Source organism: Chroicocephalus ridibundus, chromosome 4 (assembly GCF_963924245.1).
Source record: "Chroicocephalus ridibundus chromosome 4, bChrRid1.1, whole genome shotgun sequence".
In the NCBI taxonomy this organism is placed as follows: Eukaryota; Metazoa; Chordata; class Aves; order Charadriiformes; family Laridae; genus Chroicocephalus; species Chroicocephalus ridibundus.
The window spans coordinates 69,764,038-69,780,981 of record NC_086287.1 but is presented as its reverse complement, the minus strand read 5'-3'; the positions used below and the strand labels follow the sequence as shown (position 1 = coordinate 69,780,981).

Sequence of the window (16,944 nt, the reverse complement as noted above, 5' to 3'; positions counted from 1 at the left end):
CAATCAGGCTCGTGTACCCCATCACTGCCCCCTATGCTGCTCCTGGCAGGAGCGGCACCCAGCTGGCAGCAGCATCTCTCCCCTGCCCCCTCCCGCAGTAACCGGCAGCATCCTCAGCAGGAGGGGGGCGAATTAGAAAGTTTCTCAGTAGTTTTTATTACGTACAGCAGTAAATTCAGTGCAAGGAGGGGGTTCCCGGGGGGTGGGAGGAGGGAGCGCTCGTGCTTGCTACAGGCAGCAGCCGCCATCACTTCATCTTCAAGAAGTCTCTGCGACAAGATGCAATAAATCTCACGCTGTATCACTGACCACCCTGTGCTGCTCCAGAGCCTGATTTCCCACCCCTGGGCGCGGGTCGGAGCTGGGTACGGAGTGAAGCTGCCTCTCTGCACCCAGGGCAAGGAGGAAGCCGGGGCTGTCCCCGGGGCCCCCTCCCCGTGACCCCCGGGACGAGGGCAGGCGCAGGGCAGCGAGGAGTGACTGGAGCTCAAAAATTGATGCCAGCAACTGCTGCAGGGAAGGGAAGGGACCTGCATGGTTGCAGCAAGGGAGGATGCACCCAGGGAAGAAGAGGCCAAGGCTCCTTTCGTGCCTCTCCTGTTTCTGCAGCACTTACTTGACCAGGACGGGCAGCTCCGGGTTAAACGAGATGTAGTCGTGGCCCAGGCCCAGCTTTTCGGGAAAGGTAATGAACTTCACCTTGGTTTTGTCCTTGTAGGCGTTGCGTGCGGTTTCAAAGAGCTGCCGTGGGGTGGGAGCACGGTTAGGGGCACACGCAGGGGACCCCAAAACCCCTCCTGGCACCCTGGGGCTGGTCACCCCCTCTCCAGCCACTTCAGCCCCCCCGCAAACAGGCTAAACCAGCGCCCGCCCCCATTAAAGCCCCCACGGAGTGTGATGGTGGTCCCCACCTTGCGACCCAGGTGCGGAGGCAGCACGGCATCATCTTCGGCGTGCAGGATGAGGAGGGGGCAGGCCAGCACCTTCACGCTGCAGGCAGCAAGCGCAGCACCCAGGAGTCACCCTAGAGCCCACGGACCCACAGGAGCCTCCCTCGGTGCTGCTAAACCCACCCTCCTGCAGCAACCCTGACCCCTCCCAGGCACTGCCCAGCAGTAGCTAAGGGCAGTTCAGCTCCGAGCACCCTAATAAACACCCACCCCAGGGTGCTCAGGCTTCAACAGCACCCGTGAACCAGGTGGTTTTTAGCAAAGGGACCCACAAAGAGAGAGGGGAGAAGGACCCGGCCCCCACAGCGTGTGTATGTGGCAATGCGGGGCGGGGGTGGGGGGGACTTGGAGGGCTCAAAAAAAAAAAAAAAAATCGGATGTTGGCTTGTGGGCTTTGCTCAATAGTAATATTGATGTGTGAAGTTACGCAAATAAAAAGCCACTCAAAGCATAAGTTTGGGCAAACACAGATACCAGGGCAGGGGCTGCGTGGTGGGACGTGTCCAAACCCCCTCCCCCTCCCTTCCTCCTGGGCCAGGGGGTCCCAGCACTGGTCCCAGCATCAGCCCCGCGGGGCTGGCTGCGCCCCTTCCCTCCGGCCACTCACTTCTCGTCGCTGGCGAAGAACATGTCGCCCAGGGCTAACGAGTCCAGGATGAAGTAGCCGAAACCCGGGAACTGGCGGTAGATCTGCCAGGGCAAGAGTTGAGGGGGAGGTTGCTCAAGTTGTGGCTTTGATTGATGCACTTTTCCCCTGCCGGGGGATAGGGAGCCCTGGGACGCCAGGGCTGCCACCGCTGCGGGGGACACAGGGGGGACCCTATGTACGGAGCCCCTGGGCTCACCGTGGTGATGGGGATGTGGGCGGCCGCCTCGCGGATGTTGGTGTAGGGCGACTCCAGGACGACAGCATCAACCTGGACCCCTGAGGGCAGAGCCGGGTGGGAGCAGGCTCGGGGCGGGGGGGCGGACGGGACTGTCCCCCTCCCCGGGCTGCTGCCACGCTCCCGTCCCAGGCAGTAGCCCTGAGGCCAGGATGCCCATGACGGAGAATGGGGACGGCCACTCGTCCCCGCCGTGGGGGCCAAGCCCGATGCTCGAGCAGAGAGTGAGGGGGCTCCCCAGCTCTTCTGCAGCCCCCCCGAAATCTGTCCCGAGATGTTCAGAGCCCTGGGGGCGGGGGGGACACACACCGCATTGTGGCCAACCCTTACCTCGCTCCTCCTGCAGTTTCCTTGCTGTGTTCGTGGCAATCCTGTGAGAAGAGAGGTGACAACGAGGGGGAGCGGCCACGATGCCCCAGTGGGGTGCACAGCACCCTCACCCCCCCTTCCCTGCTGGGTTTTGTTTTGCAGGTGCCTCCCCCAAGGAGCCGGTCCAACTCCTTGGTCCATCCCCCGGTGGCACCGGTGTGGCAGCAGTGTCACAGCCCGGGGACAGGCTGTGGGCTTCGGTGTCAGTGTCACCCACCCTCGTCACCCGGCCCCGCGCCTACCCTGTCCCCAAGGAGTGTCCCCAGAAGAGGATGCTGCTGTTCCCGCTCCGCGCTTTGGCCCAGTCGTAGAGCGCCAGGACGTCTGTGGTGAAGCCGCTCTCCGTGGGGTGCCCGCTGGAGTCCCCATAGCCTGCGGGGGACACGGCTCAGTGTCATGACCCCAGGGGTAGGACAGCCCCAGGGGAGGGTCACTCAGCGAGAGGCAGGAGGTGACTTTACCTCTGTAGTCGAGCGCTAGGATGTGGAAGTCAGCAGCCCCCATTGTCTGTCAGAGGAGCGGCACCGCTTTATGTCCTGGGATGTGGGGGGAGACCCCCAACACCTCCCAGCGTGGCCGGCTTCGCTCTGCCCGGGGGAATCCCTCTTGGGTCCCGGGAGCCAGCGTGAGCCTTATCCCCAGCAGGTCACCACAGGGGACGGCTTACCTTCAAGAACTGGACGCGGTGGCTCGCAGCCCTGATGGGGAAAATGAAGTTAGAGCTCAGGAAGGGCCCTCAAGGAACCCTCCCCTCCAGCGCCGGCCCAGGCGAGGGACAGGGCCACCTTTTCCCGGGAGGGGAGAGCTGGATGCCCTGGGGTGGGTGGGTTTTGACATTTCCCTTTAACTCAAAGGGATTTTTCCTCCACCCGTGGGGTGGGAAACCGCCGCAGCAGCCCTGGTTCCCCCAGCACCCTGCTGCTGCGCTGAGTTTGCTAGTTCTCAGCCCACGCAGAGCTGCTGTGCTGGAGCAGCCGCAGCCCTCCCCCGCAGCATCCTCCCCTGGGAGAGGGCACACACGTTCTCACGGGTACTCGCCTGGTCCCCCCGTTGCCGTGCAGGTAGATGATCACGGGGTGAGCGTCACCAAGAGCCTCCTCATACCAGCGCTGGTCCTTGCCCTGCGCCTCGGCCCCTCTGCTGCCCGGCACCGTGTGCCTAGGGGGGTGGGGGGGTCAGAGTGGGGTTACCCGCGGGGGGCGGAATTCACCCAGTTTAGCCAGGCTGTGCCCACCCGGGATGCCGGGGTTGTCCCGCTCACCAGATGCCGACTGTGACGCCCGGCTCGGTGGGGAGGTACAGGCTGATGGTGTTGTTCAGCAGCAGCTCCGGCCGCCGAAGGTCCACGAAGAAGGGGAAAGCCACTGACGGAGAAATGTCAGCCATCACACAGGCACCCCATGAACCCACATACCCTGCTGCTCTTGCACGTTTTTCCAAAGCAACACGTTATTTTTTTGGAAATAATTTGTCTGGAAGCCAAGGGCCGCGCTACGGCCAGGTCGGGGAGCGGGTAGGCGAGCACAGCCCTCTGCCATCTCCTCCCACCCCATTTCTAGCCCCATTGATGCTGTGCGTGCCCAGATGTGTTGCAATTTCAGGCAGTAAACAGGGTTGGTGGCACTGTGTTATTACAGCTTGCAAAACACAAGGCAACAACAGAAAAAGGTCCCTCCGTGCCTCCTCTGCAAGCCCATGGCAAAGGGGGAGGTTGGATGAGTGCTCTCCTGGTGCCACCCAGGCGATGGGTGCGTCCAACACATGCTTTGGGGACACCCCCCACAGTCCCTTGCCTGCTGAATCCTGGGGGGGGGGGGGGGGCGGTGTCTCCTTGTTGGGACACCCCCCAGGACACTCACGGAAGTTCAGGAAGACGAATTTGGTGAGCAGGACGGGGAAGAGGCGGATGAGGAAGGGCACGGAGATGTAGATGAGGAGCAGGTCCAGGAGGAGGGTGCGCAGCCGGGGGCACCAGGCCAGCCGGCCCCTGCAAGGCAGACACCCCCTTAGCACGTCCCCTCCCGCCCCAAGGGTTTTGGGGCACAGCAAAGCCAAGTCCCCGTTCCCAACCCCAGCTGTAATGGTTGGATACAGCAGCTTTTCCCTGGAGCTGCCGTGTGTGTGTCCCTGGGACCAGGAACTGGCTCCCCACGCTGTGTTTGGCTTTTGGGGATGGAGCCAAGGTGTCAGAGCAGCACCACCATGACACGGCGTCATGAAAGGCCATGATCCGGTCCCCGCAGCCTCCCACAGGACGCAGGTAGGCAGGAAGGGCAGGGCACGTGCCAGAGCGGGAGCTGCAAGACAAACTGGCAATAAGGAGCAACCGATACTCCACGGCAACACCCTGAGCTGTGGCTGGTGGGACACAGTCACAGCAGTGTCCCCAAGCCCGGCACCGAGAGCCTCTGCAATTCCCCAGGGACAAGGAGGAAAGTTGGAAAAGGGGTTCAGAGAGCCTGCAGCGCCATGGGAGAAACCAGTCCCCAGGCTGATGTCCCCCAGTGCCACCAGCAAAGGGCGGGAAGTGAGACCACCTCCAACAGCATCCTGTCCCGAAGGGCTGGGGGACGCACCCAGCCACCCCAGCCCTTGCCCTCTGCAGTGAGCCCCAGCCTCTGAGAGGGAAAGGGAACGCCAAGAGCTGCAGACTGCTCGGCAGCAACGTCTCTTGTGGGCTGACGGTGCTGGGCAATGGGGAAACCAGTCCTGGCAGCAGGGGATTTAGGGCAGAGGCTTCTGACAGGCGTCCAAGCACGGCTCGCTCCCTGCCAGCGCATGCCTGGGGTCACCATCACTAATGCAGAAGCGGATTAAGTCTACTGCCTGCCCCGGGGAGTGCTGCAAGATGGTGAGAAAGGGGGTGTCAGGGCAAGGTGGCATGGTCTCCCCCGGGCACAGGCACCCTTCCTGGAAGGTATGAGCTATGACGGAGTTCCTCAAACTCCAGTCGCCCCGCCGAGACTTTGGGCCGAGCAGTCCCGCTGTACGGCGGCAGCAACGGGCCAGCAATGCCCTCACAGGCACTGCAGTTAATTAGTAGGTGCTGCTCGTGGTCTACACCTAATATTCAAGTGCAGGGGCGAGGGTTCACACCCACTCTTGCACAATACCTGCTGCAGGTGAGAACTGATGGGTCCGGACCAGGGCGGGGGGACATGCCCACCGAGGGGCACCTCTGACAGCCGGCACGGCAACAGGCCGCTGCATAGCACCAAGGTGACATGGGGACACAGCCACAGCATGGAATCATAAGGGGGGGGGGGGGGGAAATAGCCATAATACGGAATCACGGCCATGGCAGGGTGACATGGGGACGTGGTGATGGTACAGAATCATGGTCATGGCAGGGTGACATGGGGACGCGGTCACAGCACAGGATCATGGTCATCGCAGGGTGACATGGGGACGTAGCCGTGGTACAGCATGACGGCTGTGGCAGGCTGGCACACATGGGGTCACGGCCCCAGCAAGGTGACAAAGCCACGGCGTGGGGACATAGGGGCACGGCCAGAGCATGGGATGACAGCCTCGGCAGAGCAGCACGGCCACGGCACGGGGACAGACCTACGGCACAGCGGTGGCACGTGGTCACAGGAGGGAGGGACAGAGCGTGGCTGCGGTAAGGAACACGCGGAGAAACACCGCCGGGGGACGAGGACACGATCCGGGAGAACGCGGCGCGGCGCGGCGCTGTGCGGCCCCGAGCGGCAGCCGGGCGCCCGGCAGCGCCCCCAGGCCGGCCCGGCAGCCCGTGCTGCCCTCCCCCGCGGCGGCTACTCACCGCTCCCGCCGTGCCCCGCCGGCCTTGCCCTCCGCCGGGCCGCTGTCGCCGCCGCCGCCCCGCTCGCCGCGACGCCTCATCGCGTCCGCAGACTGCCCGCGCCGCCGCCGCCGCCGCCGCGCCCGCGCCGACAGAACACGCCCCGTCACAGCCAGGACACGCCCCTCCCGGCCAGACCACGCCCCGCGTCCGCAGGCCACGCCCACCCCAAAGCACAGCCCGCCTATCGCTGCCGCCCTCCTGCCTCAGGCCACGCCCCCTCGGCCCACCAAGCCACGCCCCCGCCTCCCCTTTGGGCCTCGGGGGCGGGGCCGGCGCGCCCTCCCCGCAGACTCGGGGACCCCCGGGGTCCCAGGGGAACCCCGGGGTCTCGGGGACCCCCAGGGACTGCGCCCCCTGTCCCCCAAGGCCAGGCTTTGGGGGCCACAGCAGGGTGACCCGGCGGGAAAATCAGCCAGGAGCGCCCAGGCAAAGCTTCCAGGTTAAAAAAAAAAAAACCACCAAATTAATAAAAAATAAAGGTTTAACACCAAAGCTGGCATCTCCTGGCTTCAGCTGGAAGGGTGGAAACCTGCTGCCGGTTCCCCTCTAAGCTGCGACTCCCGCCCGCGGCTCAGTCAGGGTGACTCAGCCGGAACTTTACGGGCTGAAACTTCCCAGCAGGAAAGAAATATTCCCAGTTTCCCCGTCATTCCCCACAGAACTTGGGGGATGCGCTGCCCGGACACCAGCACACGTGGCTGGGCCATCGCCTGCCTCGCCGTGCCTGCCAACGGGGCCTGCAACCGAGCGGGATTCCTTAAATACAGGACGGGAGAGGTGGGAGTGCGCCCTTTCTGCAGAGGATTTCCCAGCCCACGCTGGCGTTCCAAGCTGCTCCCATGTCACTTCCCCTCAAAAGCAGGATCTGTGCGGCTTTTCTGGAGTTTGCAGCCCACACCAGGCTGCTCCTGCTATTTTAACCAAGATCCAAGGTGGGACGGGATGGTGGGACAAGCTGCTGAGAGGTGGCAGGAGCTGGGCCCGTGGCCCCAAGCCCCTCCAGCACCCACGGTGGGCGACTGGCCACCAAACCCCGGGGCTTGGCAGGGTGATCCTGCGCGGCTACGGGAACCGGTGAGGTTTATGTGGACACGTTCTGCTCCAAGCCCCAAATGCAAATCCAAAGCCAAACAGATCCGGTCAAACCGGGGCCACCGGGGCCGTGGACAGGCAGGTGCGCGTTCCCTGTCAGCAGACGATGCAATAAGGCGGCACAAGCCACCCGCAAGCTGCTTTTCCCGTGCCATGGGGGCAGGAGGGCGGCAGAAGCGACCGGCAGGTCCAGCTGGTTTTACACGCAAGGGCTTTTTCCTTCCACCCCCAATTTTTCCCCCTTTCCAGTGGGTGCCGGGGCCCACAGCAGTGCATTGCCACGAAGGTGATGGGAGAAATCACTCCCAGGACTTCGCTGCTGGCAGGGATGGGCAGGACGTGGCTGGCGCTGCCTGTGGGGACTTTATTAGGCAGCGAGAGCCAGAGGGGATCGGGCACGGAGTTATGGCAGAGGCGATGACATCGAGGTGTGACACCGGGCTGGAGCCGCCCTGCAAGTGCTTCTCGCAATAAGGAGCTGGCCCAGCGAACCTGAGGCTTTCCTGGGCTGGGGGGGAAGATCCCGGAGCGGATGGGGACAGGCACAGCGGCCGGGGCGGTGCGCAGGATCGGGCCCAAGCAGCCGCGGCAGAAATGCAACTTGTGTAGCGGGGGCTGGACGTGCGATGGCAGCAATGAGCCACAGCCGGGGGAGGCACGGCACCGCCATTGTTTTATGCAAAAAAAATAATTAATTAAAAAAAAAAAAAAATCGAACTTTGGGCTTATTTCCTTCCAAACTTCTCCCCGCACCGGCTGGGAGGCGGGGAGGCTTCCAGCTGGTTTTTCCTACCGCGTCTTTTCCTAAATGCCCCCTTTGTTTATTTTTTTGCTGACGGTTTCATAGTCTGTTTTGCTAATTTTTTTGGAATTTTTTTTTTTTTTTTTTGCTGTCCCCTGGCCCGGCAGGAGGCTGGGGCGAAGGGTGTCTCACCCAGCACAGCGAGGTGGGAAGGGACCCCTGGACGGCAGGAGCAGCTCTTGGCTCCCCCCCTCCGCGGGCTCCCAGGGCCGTGGCCGGACCTTCCCTCGCCCTGGCAGAACAAAGCACCCCATTGTGCGGGGAAAATGGGAAGGAAAGCGTGACGGGGCAGCGAGAGCCGGGCCGGGAGGGTGTTTCTTCAGGGTGGGGGCACCCATGGCCTCGCAGAGGGGTCACCCACCTCCTGCGCAGGCGCTCGCGGCTGCTGACCCCCTTTTTCGGGTGGCTCCGTGCCAGCCCCCGTGGCTCTGGGTCCGTCCGGGCCGGGGGAGGCAGCTCACGTCCAGCCGTCATGGATTTTTTTTTTCCCACATGCCCCTTATTTATTATTTTTTTTCGTGTGGCGTGTGTCGCACGTGACGGTGTGGGGCGAGCAAAGGTTTCTTTCCCCTGAGGTGGCTCTCAAGGCGCTCGCTGCAAATGCTGGCCTCAAAACACAGCTGCTTGTGGAAGGGGGCTCCGAAAATAGGCTGGCAGGCTCCCTGTCTGGCGGGGCTCCGCGGCTCCTAGAAATATGTTTTCCTCCTGCAGGGGGAGGAAAAAAGGGGGGAAAAAATAAAATCAGGATGCCTGTGCTAACAGCCGGTCCTAAAAATGAGTCAGGAATTTGCATGGCGGTGGTACAGCCTGGCACTGACGGGGGTCTATGCGTCCCCCCTGGGCTGGCTGGGGACACGGGGACACCCGGCGTGCTGCCTGTCCCCATCGCCCGTCTGCCTGCACGCATGCAAACACACGCCAGGGTGGCTTTGTTGGGTGACGGCGGAGATTTTTTGGGGGCTGTCGCTTGGATTAGCGAGGCAGCGGCGAGGAGGAGGGTGAGGAGGGATAAAGGTCCTGGCACTCGCCGGGCTCGCAACAAAACAAAGCACCAGATGGTTTCGACTTCGGCATAATGCGCGGTGAAAAAGTGTTTGAACCAGGGCTGAAACGGCAAAGGCAGAAAGAGAGAGAGAGAGAGAAAGAAAAGAAAGAAAAACCCTCAGCAAGTGTCAGAACAGAAGAAAGCGGCGGAGAAAAATGGCAAATGTTAAAAACCCAAACAAAAAGCCCTCCCCGGCACAAAGCCGTGGCTGTAACATCTGTCCAGCAAAGCCTCTCGCTAAGGCCCCCTTCCCTTTAAAGTCACCTTTCCTCGTCTCCGTCATTACAGGGACATGGCCCTGTCCCTGGACGGGGCTTTGCTTGGCACTGGGGGACCTGCTCTGCTATGTCCCATGTCCCTGGTGCTGGCACCATGGCAGACGGCAGTGACACGCCAAGCCGGTGCACTCGGGCAGCCCAGCTACCCCAGCTGCTGCAGCGGGATAAATATTTTATTACGCTTTTTAGCTCCCGTGTGGTGTCCCGGGTGTCCCCTTCACAGCCGGTGGGACCCTGTGGCAAACCGCCCTGTGTCCCCGCTGCAGGAGCTCGTGGGGTTTTAAGCCCGGTTTCCTCTCAAAGCAAGGCTTACACAACCCGCTGCGAGTCCGTGCTGCGCCGCTTTCGTGTTTCCCTTGCTCCTTCCCCATAAATACTTTGAACCTGCAGGGCAATTTGAGTTGCCTTAAAAAAGGGAAGAAGGCTTAAAAGTTATGATGTCCCCAGTGTTTTTGCAAAAAGAAGCAAAATAAGCCCATGCAATTGTGCGAAAGCAGATTGCAGTGTGAGCTGAACCCTTTATTAGCCACCAGAGAATCCACAAGCCACAACCCTCAGGGACAGCCGGCTCCCTGCCGCTCAGCCCACGCCTGCTGGTGCTGAGCTCCAGCCTCTAATGAGGGCTGACGAGGTTTAAGTGAGGGTTTGAGTTTTGCTGAGGCCCGTGGTCGCTGTGTCAGCGCCCCAGAGCCCCACTGCGGGACGGCTCATGGGGCACAGGGTTGTCCCCGCTTGTGTCCCCCCCAAAGCAAGTGGCGGGGGGACAGTGTGCTGAACCACCATGGATGGAGGGGCGGGTGGAGGGGCTGGGTGCCACAGGGCACAGCATGGGTGACACAAGGAGACCCCGGGGGAATGCCGACCCTGCAGGCCCTGGCATGGCAGGGAGACAAGGTGTCATGTCCCCAGGGCGGGGAACAGTGAGGTGACATGGTGCCATGACCTTCCAGCATGAGGCAGCCCAGGTGATGTGCCATTGTTTTTTTGGGACGATGAAGCGCTGCAGGGCCATGTCCCTAGGGGTGCAGGACAGTGGGGAGCCGGGGTGATACCACCCTGGGATGCAGGAGGGTGGGAACCAAGGTGATGCCACAGAGAGGACAGGACAGTGGGTAGCCAGAGTGATGCCACCCTGGGGTGCAGGGTGGTGAAAACCAAGGTGATGCCACCTGGGGCGCAGGACAGTGGGGAGCTGGGGCGATGCCACCTTGGGGTGCAGGACAGCGTGGAGCCGGGGTGATGCCACCCTGGGTACGGGATGATAACCACGGTGGTGCCACCAAGGGGACAGGACAGCAGGGAGCTGGGGTGATGCCACCCTGGGGTGTGGGATGGTGGGAACCAAGGTGATGCCACCCGGGGGACAGGACAGCTGGGGACCAGAGTGATGCCACCCTGGGGTGCAGGATGGTGGGAAGCCGGGGTGATGCCATCGTGGGATGCAGGATGGTGGGAAGCCGGGGTGATGCCACCCTGGGGTGAGGGACGGTGGGGAGCCGGGGTGATGCCACCCTGGGGTGCGGGATGGCGGGGACCACTGTGGTGCCAGCGGGGGTGCGGGACAGCGTGGCGGCCCCCACGCAGCTGTGCGGCCGCTGCTGCCGCCGCCGGTCGGGGGGCGGTCCCGGGCGGTGCCAGCGGGGCCCCGCCGCACAAAGGCCTCCGGTCGCCCCCGCCCCGGGGCCGCCCCCGCACCCCAGGGGCCGCCCCCGAGCCGCGGCCCAATAAACGCCGCCGCATTTGAACGCGGCGCCTCCCCCGGTCCCGCAACGCTCCGCGACGCGACGCTCCGCCGCACCGGCAGCCGCGCCGGGTGAGCCCGGCAGGGGAACGGGGATGCAGCGCCGAGCACCGCGGGGAGGGAGAGGGGGCGGGGGGGAGGAGGAATTACCGGGGAGGACGGGGGTGGGGGTGGAGAGGCTGAGGCCGCCGCCGGTCCCTCCTCCGCGGGCGGTGCCCGGGCGCAGCCCGCCCCTTCCCGGTGCGGGCGGCCGCGTGTGCGGGGCGGCAGGGACGGGGCGCAGCCGGAGAGGTGGGTGCGCGGAGGAAGCTGGGGGGGGGGGCTGGAGAGGAGGAGCGGGATGCTGGAGGAAAGGGGGTGCTGGGGGGGGTGCTAGAGAGGAGGAAGAGGGGGATGCTGGATGAAGGGGAAGATGCTGGAGAGGAGGAAGAGGGTGCTGGAGGAAGCAGGAGATGCTGGAGAGGAGGAAGAGGGCGCTGGAAGAAGCGGGAGGATGCTGGAGGAAGTGGGATGCTGGGGCGGGGGGGGGAAATCTTGTAGCCAGAGGGTGCAGTGAGGGTTTTGGGGTGCTGAGGGGTGTCTGCATGGGGAGGGGGCAGCCTGTAAAAAAGCGTCCGCTGGTGGCAGCGGGCTGGCAGGGCGAGTGCTGCTGGGTGCTGCTTGCCCCCCTGCCAAGGGCAACCCCATCCCTGTCCCATCCCCAGTGAGATACTCCAAATGTGGGGGCTGGAGCAGGTTCTGGAGCAGCCGAGTTGAGGAAGCAGCAGGCTGGGGCTGGAGGAATTAATAACAGCAGTTGTTTTGTCATTGGTGAAGTCCTTGCTGTCACCAGGGTGGCAGACAGCATCTGCTGTCTGGTTGCAGACCGTGGGCCCGTCACCTCGGTCTGGTGCATCCGGGATGAGCCAGGAAAACCCGAATCCGCAGCCCTGGAGGCTCAGCCACCGGAGCTGGGTGCACTGGGGGGTTTGCCGTGCAAGTGGGTGTCAGTTTGGGTGGGTGCCTGTATCCTGCCTGTCGTCCTCACTCGCTCCTCGAAGCGGGGGTGACGGCAAGAGGGTCCCCGCGGCGCGATGGATGCGCGGCGTTATCGCCGTGATTCAGCACGGCCGGCGTTTATCGGTGCCGGCGCAGGGCCGAGCTCCGCAGGAATTACCGCATCCCTTCTTTCCCAGCGCGCGAGGCGTCGCTGGATAAATTGCCGCCTCGCTTTGTTTACTTCTGAAATAATCAGCTTTGTGCCTCTACCTTGGGCTTTATCGCACCCAGGGCTCCCCGAGTTATTGCAGCCCGACTCCTGCCCGATTTGCAAAATCAAAACAGATGGGCGCTTTGTTTTTCCTTATTGAGGGGAAGGCTGCGGGTTGAAAAGCCCTATTACAATGCAAATACCGGGGTGGCGTGAATATTCAAAACGCTGCACTGCTTTTGAAGCACTTTACATAAATTTATAGCGCTTTATATGCCATCGCTGCTTGGCTAAGCTGGAGCGGAGCTTGGTTAACAGGATCTCTCTTTCTCTGCCAATTTGGGAGGGTTTGGCGGTGTTTTGGGGAACACGGGGAGAGGTGGCATTGAGGTGCAAAGCAGCTGGGCTGCAGAAATTATGACCATGCTCAATGGGGAGGAGGAACCGCCAGCTGTAAAGCTGACTTTGGTGGTGACCCTTGAAGAGCCGGGCGTGCTGTCAAGTGATTTACTGATATTTGGGTGCTTCATTGTCCTTATGGGTTCCCCCCCAACCCCTTCCCTTTGGTTTCTCGGTGGGACCCTTTGAGGCCCAAAGGTGTTCTGGGGTGGCCTGAGCTCAGAAATCGCCCTGACACGGGGAGTGGCGTGGGGGTTTGGGGGTGTCCGCAGCGAATTGTGGCAGCTTAGCCACAGCTGCCATGGATGAGGCGGTTCTTTAGGGAAAGGAGATAACGAGTTAGATGAGACAACCCCAGCTCTGGCTTTGCAGCCAGGGCTCTAGGGGCTGGTTTCAGTGGCTGCTGAGCATCTTGTTATAAACCCTGCCATTAAAAACCAGGGTCCTGGTGGTTTTTGCTGGCTGTATTCACATAGTCCTGGTTGTCCCAAGCATGGAGGGAAGGGCATGTTGCTTTTAACCTGCCCATGCGTGGCCTTGCCCTTCAGCGTGGGGTGGACCCTACGTCTCGAGGAGCGGGTGCTCGTGTTTTGGCGATGGCCACATGATGCTTACACGTTGCTAATTGCCTGGCCCTCCTTTGGGTTGAGGCAATCAAGAGCAGCGTTGAAAGCAACATTCTCCTTGCTGTCCCTCGAAGGAGATGACTTGCTGGAGGTCACCACCAACCTTCTGCGGAGGTTGGGACGGAGCCGGCATAGCCCATAGCCCTGAAGAGGGGAGGCTGGTGATGCACCCCATGGGGGCATCTGGGCAGAGCATCCCCGAAACCTCCACCTTGTGCTGCTGCGCAGCGGCAAACGCCCTGTTTGCATTTATACTGTTTTGCACCCCCCCCCAAAAAAAAAAGGCATTGTGCTAATTATAGTGTTTTTACTTGATGGTGCCATTGATTGACCAGGTAATCTATGTCTTCATTAGTTTGAGGCTAAAGCTTGGAGGTTAATATTGATTCCAGGCAATTAATATGCGAAGCGGTAATTACTATTTAAGCCTATATTGTTTGAGTTAAATTTAGCTGAGAATTTAGTCATATCAGGCCTCTACATTGTGCGCTGTGAAGGTTATCTGGCTCTCAAGCGGGGGTGGATTTAAAGGAAGGAAAGAAACGCCGGTGAAAACTTCCTCTTCTCATCATCCTGGAGCGCTTTGCTTCCCAGGGCTTGTTGTAGGGAGAAGAGAAATCAGACTAATGTGGTGGCGACTCTCCAAGTTGTTCTGAACCCACGCTTTTCTGCGCTCTCGGCTCAAGCCGGTCATTCTGGGGGACTTGACACAGAAGGATGGCTATAAATCTGAACACAGTGGTGCCCGATGCGGGGAATGGCCCCTCTCCTCCTCACAGGGGACAGGGGAGCCCCTGCTCAGCTGCCGCCCCCCCGTTCCCCCCCCCATCATTATCCTGCCAGCTCCGGGCCGCCCTCCTGCATCTCAGCTGCTGGCCCATCTGGAGCGGAGATGAAAGGCTGGGGTTTAATTTGGGCTTTGTGTGCCTCTTGTGTTTTCTCTCTCCTCCTCCTCCTCCTCCTCCCCTCTTCTCCCTTTCTCTGCTGTCAGTCTCCCATCCCCGACCCCGGCTGCCGAGGGTGGCTCTGCGCCCCGGGTCCCTGATGCCACTGACCTCATTATTTTGACTGCTGGGTGATGCCAGGCAGCCTGGCGAGCTCGTCAGGTAGGAGGGTTTGGTTTGTTGTTGTGTGGGTTTTTGGGTTTTTTTTTTTGGTTTTATTTCCCCCCCCCCAGCCCCTCCTCTTCTCTCCAAGCACTTGCTGAATAATTCAGCCGGGAGTAGGCATCTTGGGTCACCTTGCGCAGCCGGCTGCGTGCCGGAGCTGGCTTCCTAAGATGGAGGTTGTGCAGGATGCGTGCGGGATCGCCTCGCTGCCGGCAGCTCGCCATCGTTGACTGACTTGCAGGTAGCGTTGCCCTTCTTTCTTTATTTCTGGTGCTTTTTATGCTGGAAAGCACGAAATCCCCTCCCTGGGCTGCGTGGGGGTGGCTGGGTCTCACTGAGCTGGTGTGGAGCCCGGTGAGCCCCCACCATCCCTCGCTGTGGGGACATGCGAGGCCACCAGAGCTACGGTCCCTCACCAAAACATCCCCCGGGCTGTAGGGCAGGGCTGGCCCCGGGCAGGGACCGCGCACCCAACGCTCCTCTCCTTTGGGGATCATATTTTTCTTGCTGGTTTTATGGGCTCCCCGGTGCCTCCTCCCTCAGCCCATCCAGACTCATCGGGGGTAAGTTTTTGGGGCTGCCTGGTGGTATGGCACCGAGAGGGGGGGTTTGACCCCAATACTCCGGGTGCTAGGGGACACGTTGGGAGGTGGCATTTAGCTCTCTGTGCTGTCTGACTGGGGGAACTGGTTCTGGTGGTGTGGAAGGAGGGTCGGGTGCTGGAGAGGCCTCGGGGGGAGGGGAGAGGGGGGCAGGAGGTGGCTGACCCTGAAGATAAGAAGCTCAAAGATGCCTGGGGAGCTCCCACAGGTCGGAGTCGCCTTTGCTGTGGGCTTGGCTGTGAGTTTTGGGGCTGCCGGGGTGTGCAGGGCTCTCCCCATGCTGGTACCCGGCACCAGCCACCATCTGTGTGTGCTGGACCGGGGGCGCGGGTGGGAAATGGGGGTTTTTGGCGTGAGAACCAGGGAACTAGTTCGCTGCCTTCCTTCTGCTTGCAGGCACCTGAGTTTTCGGGTGCTGACTCCTCCGTTGCACCCCGGGTTGAAGGCGAACGCTTCTGCACCCTCGCTCCTCCCCGTAGCAGCGCTTCGTTCTTTGCTAAAGCAGCTCAAGAAGCATCTGGGGGGATGGGAAAAACAACCCAGGGGGCACTGAGGATATGAAACTCAGGTAGAGCGATGTGGGGATGGGGAGGGATTGCGTCCGTTCTCTCGAGAGGTCTGGCGATGTCCTTGTCAGTGTCAGTGCGGGAGGAAGGACAGCTGGGCTGGGCTATTTCTGTCCCGTGGACCCTGCTTGGCACCGGCCCCGCATCCCTCGGCAGGCGCGGGAGCCCGATGCTGCTCCGCGTTGGCATCTGCATCCTGCGGCCAGAGAAATCAAGGACACAGCTGCTGCAGTGTCTGCCCCGGCCGGAGCTTTCCCAGTTACCCAGCTGCGTTGGTGGGACAGGCTTTTCTGATGGTCCCTCTGCCGCGGGGCGCTTGCGCGAGCTGGTGTGGTGGCTCGTGATGGCTCTTGGAGATCAGAGTGGTCCTTGAGGCCGCGGTGGTGGGCAGGGGGCTGAGATCGGGGTGCACCGTGCATTTGGGGCAGCTCCGCCTGTTCTGGGATATCTGTCCGCAGGCGGCGATGCCGAGAGCCAGGAGGGGAGGTGGCTGCTCCGTAGCAGGGCTGGATGGCGAGGGGGTTTGGATAGGACCCCCCCACACACACACCTTGGGAAATCTGGCTGAGACAGCCTGCAGCGGTGTGGGGACAACAAAATTCACATGGAGATGGGGGATGCTCTGAGGCTGACTGAGCATCCTGGGATTGTGTCCTTGGGGCATCAGGTCCCTACAATGCCATTGCCATTTGGTGCGTCCTGGCAATGACGGCTGTGGTGCCTGTTGTGCCCCCTGGGGTGGTGGCATGTCCCCCTGTGGTGTCGTTGCACTGGGTTATGCTGCTGTGGCCCTGAGACGGCGGGGAGCCCTGCAGCCAGGCTGCCAGCCAAATCCTTCATTTCAGACAAGAAATTTGCCTCCCTGCTCCCCTGCCGACACAATTCTGGGGGCTGCAATGCTCTGAATAGCGCTGGAATGGGAGAGATGAAAAATTGTTGGCCTGGAGAGGAAGATGAATCCCTGGGGCAAGTGGTGGGGAAACCACCTGGGCTTTCTTTGCTGGGGTCAGCTCTGCGCCAGCGCTGGGTTTGCTGCCACCTTAGCGATATCCCCTGCCAAACGCGTCTGCCTTCAGAGGGGGTTTGACCTGAAGTACCTAAAGGAGGGCAGTGACCCAGCGGGGACGTGTCGTCCCCAAGCACAGGGCACCGTACGGCTTTGTGCCAGGGCTGTGGAGGAAAGCAGAGATGCTGCACGCCGGCATCAACAGGGCTGGTGGTACCTGGGTCTCCCTGCAGCCAGGCCAGCATCAAAAGGAGCATATTTGGCAGAGGGATGTGGGTTTGGTTCATGAAGGGGGGTGTGTGCGGTGGCTGGGTGGGGGGAGAGGCAGCGGTTGGGGTCTCCTGCCCTCCCCAGTGCAGGCAGAGCCCCACGCTTTGCTCCCTGCTGCTGGTGGGCTGTTGCTGCCGAGGTGGTTCATAGAATCATAGGGTTGGAAGGGACCTCTGGAGATCACCTCGTC

General features: G+C 61.7%; 2 protein-coding genes across 9 annotated transcripts in view; one reads left to right on the top strand and one right to left on the bottom strand.

Annotated features, from left to right (window-relative positions):
- Window positions 1-136: 136 nt before the first annotated feature.
- On the bottom strand, window positions 137-6,149 carry ABHD12B (abhydrolase domain containing 12B). Its single transcript, XM_063333828.1, has 13 exons — window positions 5,988-6,149; window positions 4,063-4,190; window positions 3,465-3,567; window positions 3,242-3,361; window positions 2,871-2,901; window positions 2,665-2,710; window positions 2,446-2,575; window positions 2,165-2,205; window positions 1,796-1,875; window positions 1,558-1,640; window positions 912-990; window positions 617-741; window positions 137-269 (listed from the first exon to the last, which is right to left on the bottom strand). Exons 1-13 carry the CDS (start codon window positions 6,065-6,067, stop codon window positions 248-250), a joined length of 1,068 nt encoding a protein of 355 aa, XP_063189898.1. The 5' UTR covers window positions 6,068-6,149; the 3' UTR covers window positions 137-247.
- A 4,859-nt stretch (window positions 6,150-11,008) lies between these two features.
- NIN (ninein) overlaps window positions 11,009-16,944 on the top strand; it is a 66,848-nt gene continuing 60,912 nt past the window's right edge. For 6 of the 8 annotated variants that reach the window (XR_010070892.1, XM_063333818.1, XM_063333825.1 and 3 more), the window contains exon 1: window positions 11,208-11,278. The gene's annotated coding sequence lies outside the window, so the exon portion shown is untranslated. Of the gene's footprint in view, window positions 11,060-11,207; window positions 11,279-14,464; window positions 14,552-16,944 lie in introns of those variants that run through there. The other 2 variants (XM_063333820.1, XM_063333819.1) reach the window with 2 other exon arrangements.

Excerpts from the sequence above, each read along its gene's own strand:
- ABHD12B (XM_063333828.1), bottom strand. The coding sequence starts at position 6,067 with ATGAGGCGTCGCGGCGAGCGGGGCGGCGGCGGCGACAGCGGCCCGGCG. Across the intron at positions 2,902-3,241 it reads CACGGCAACGGGGGGACCAG|GGCTGCGAGCCACCGCGTCC; the intron begins GCGAGTACCCGT and ends TTTCCCCATCAG. Across the intron at positions 2,576-2,664 it reads CCTAGCGCTCGACTACAGAG|GCTATGGGGACTCCAGCGGG; the intron begins GTAAAGTCACCT and ends TGTCCCCCGCAG.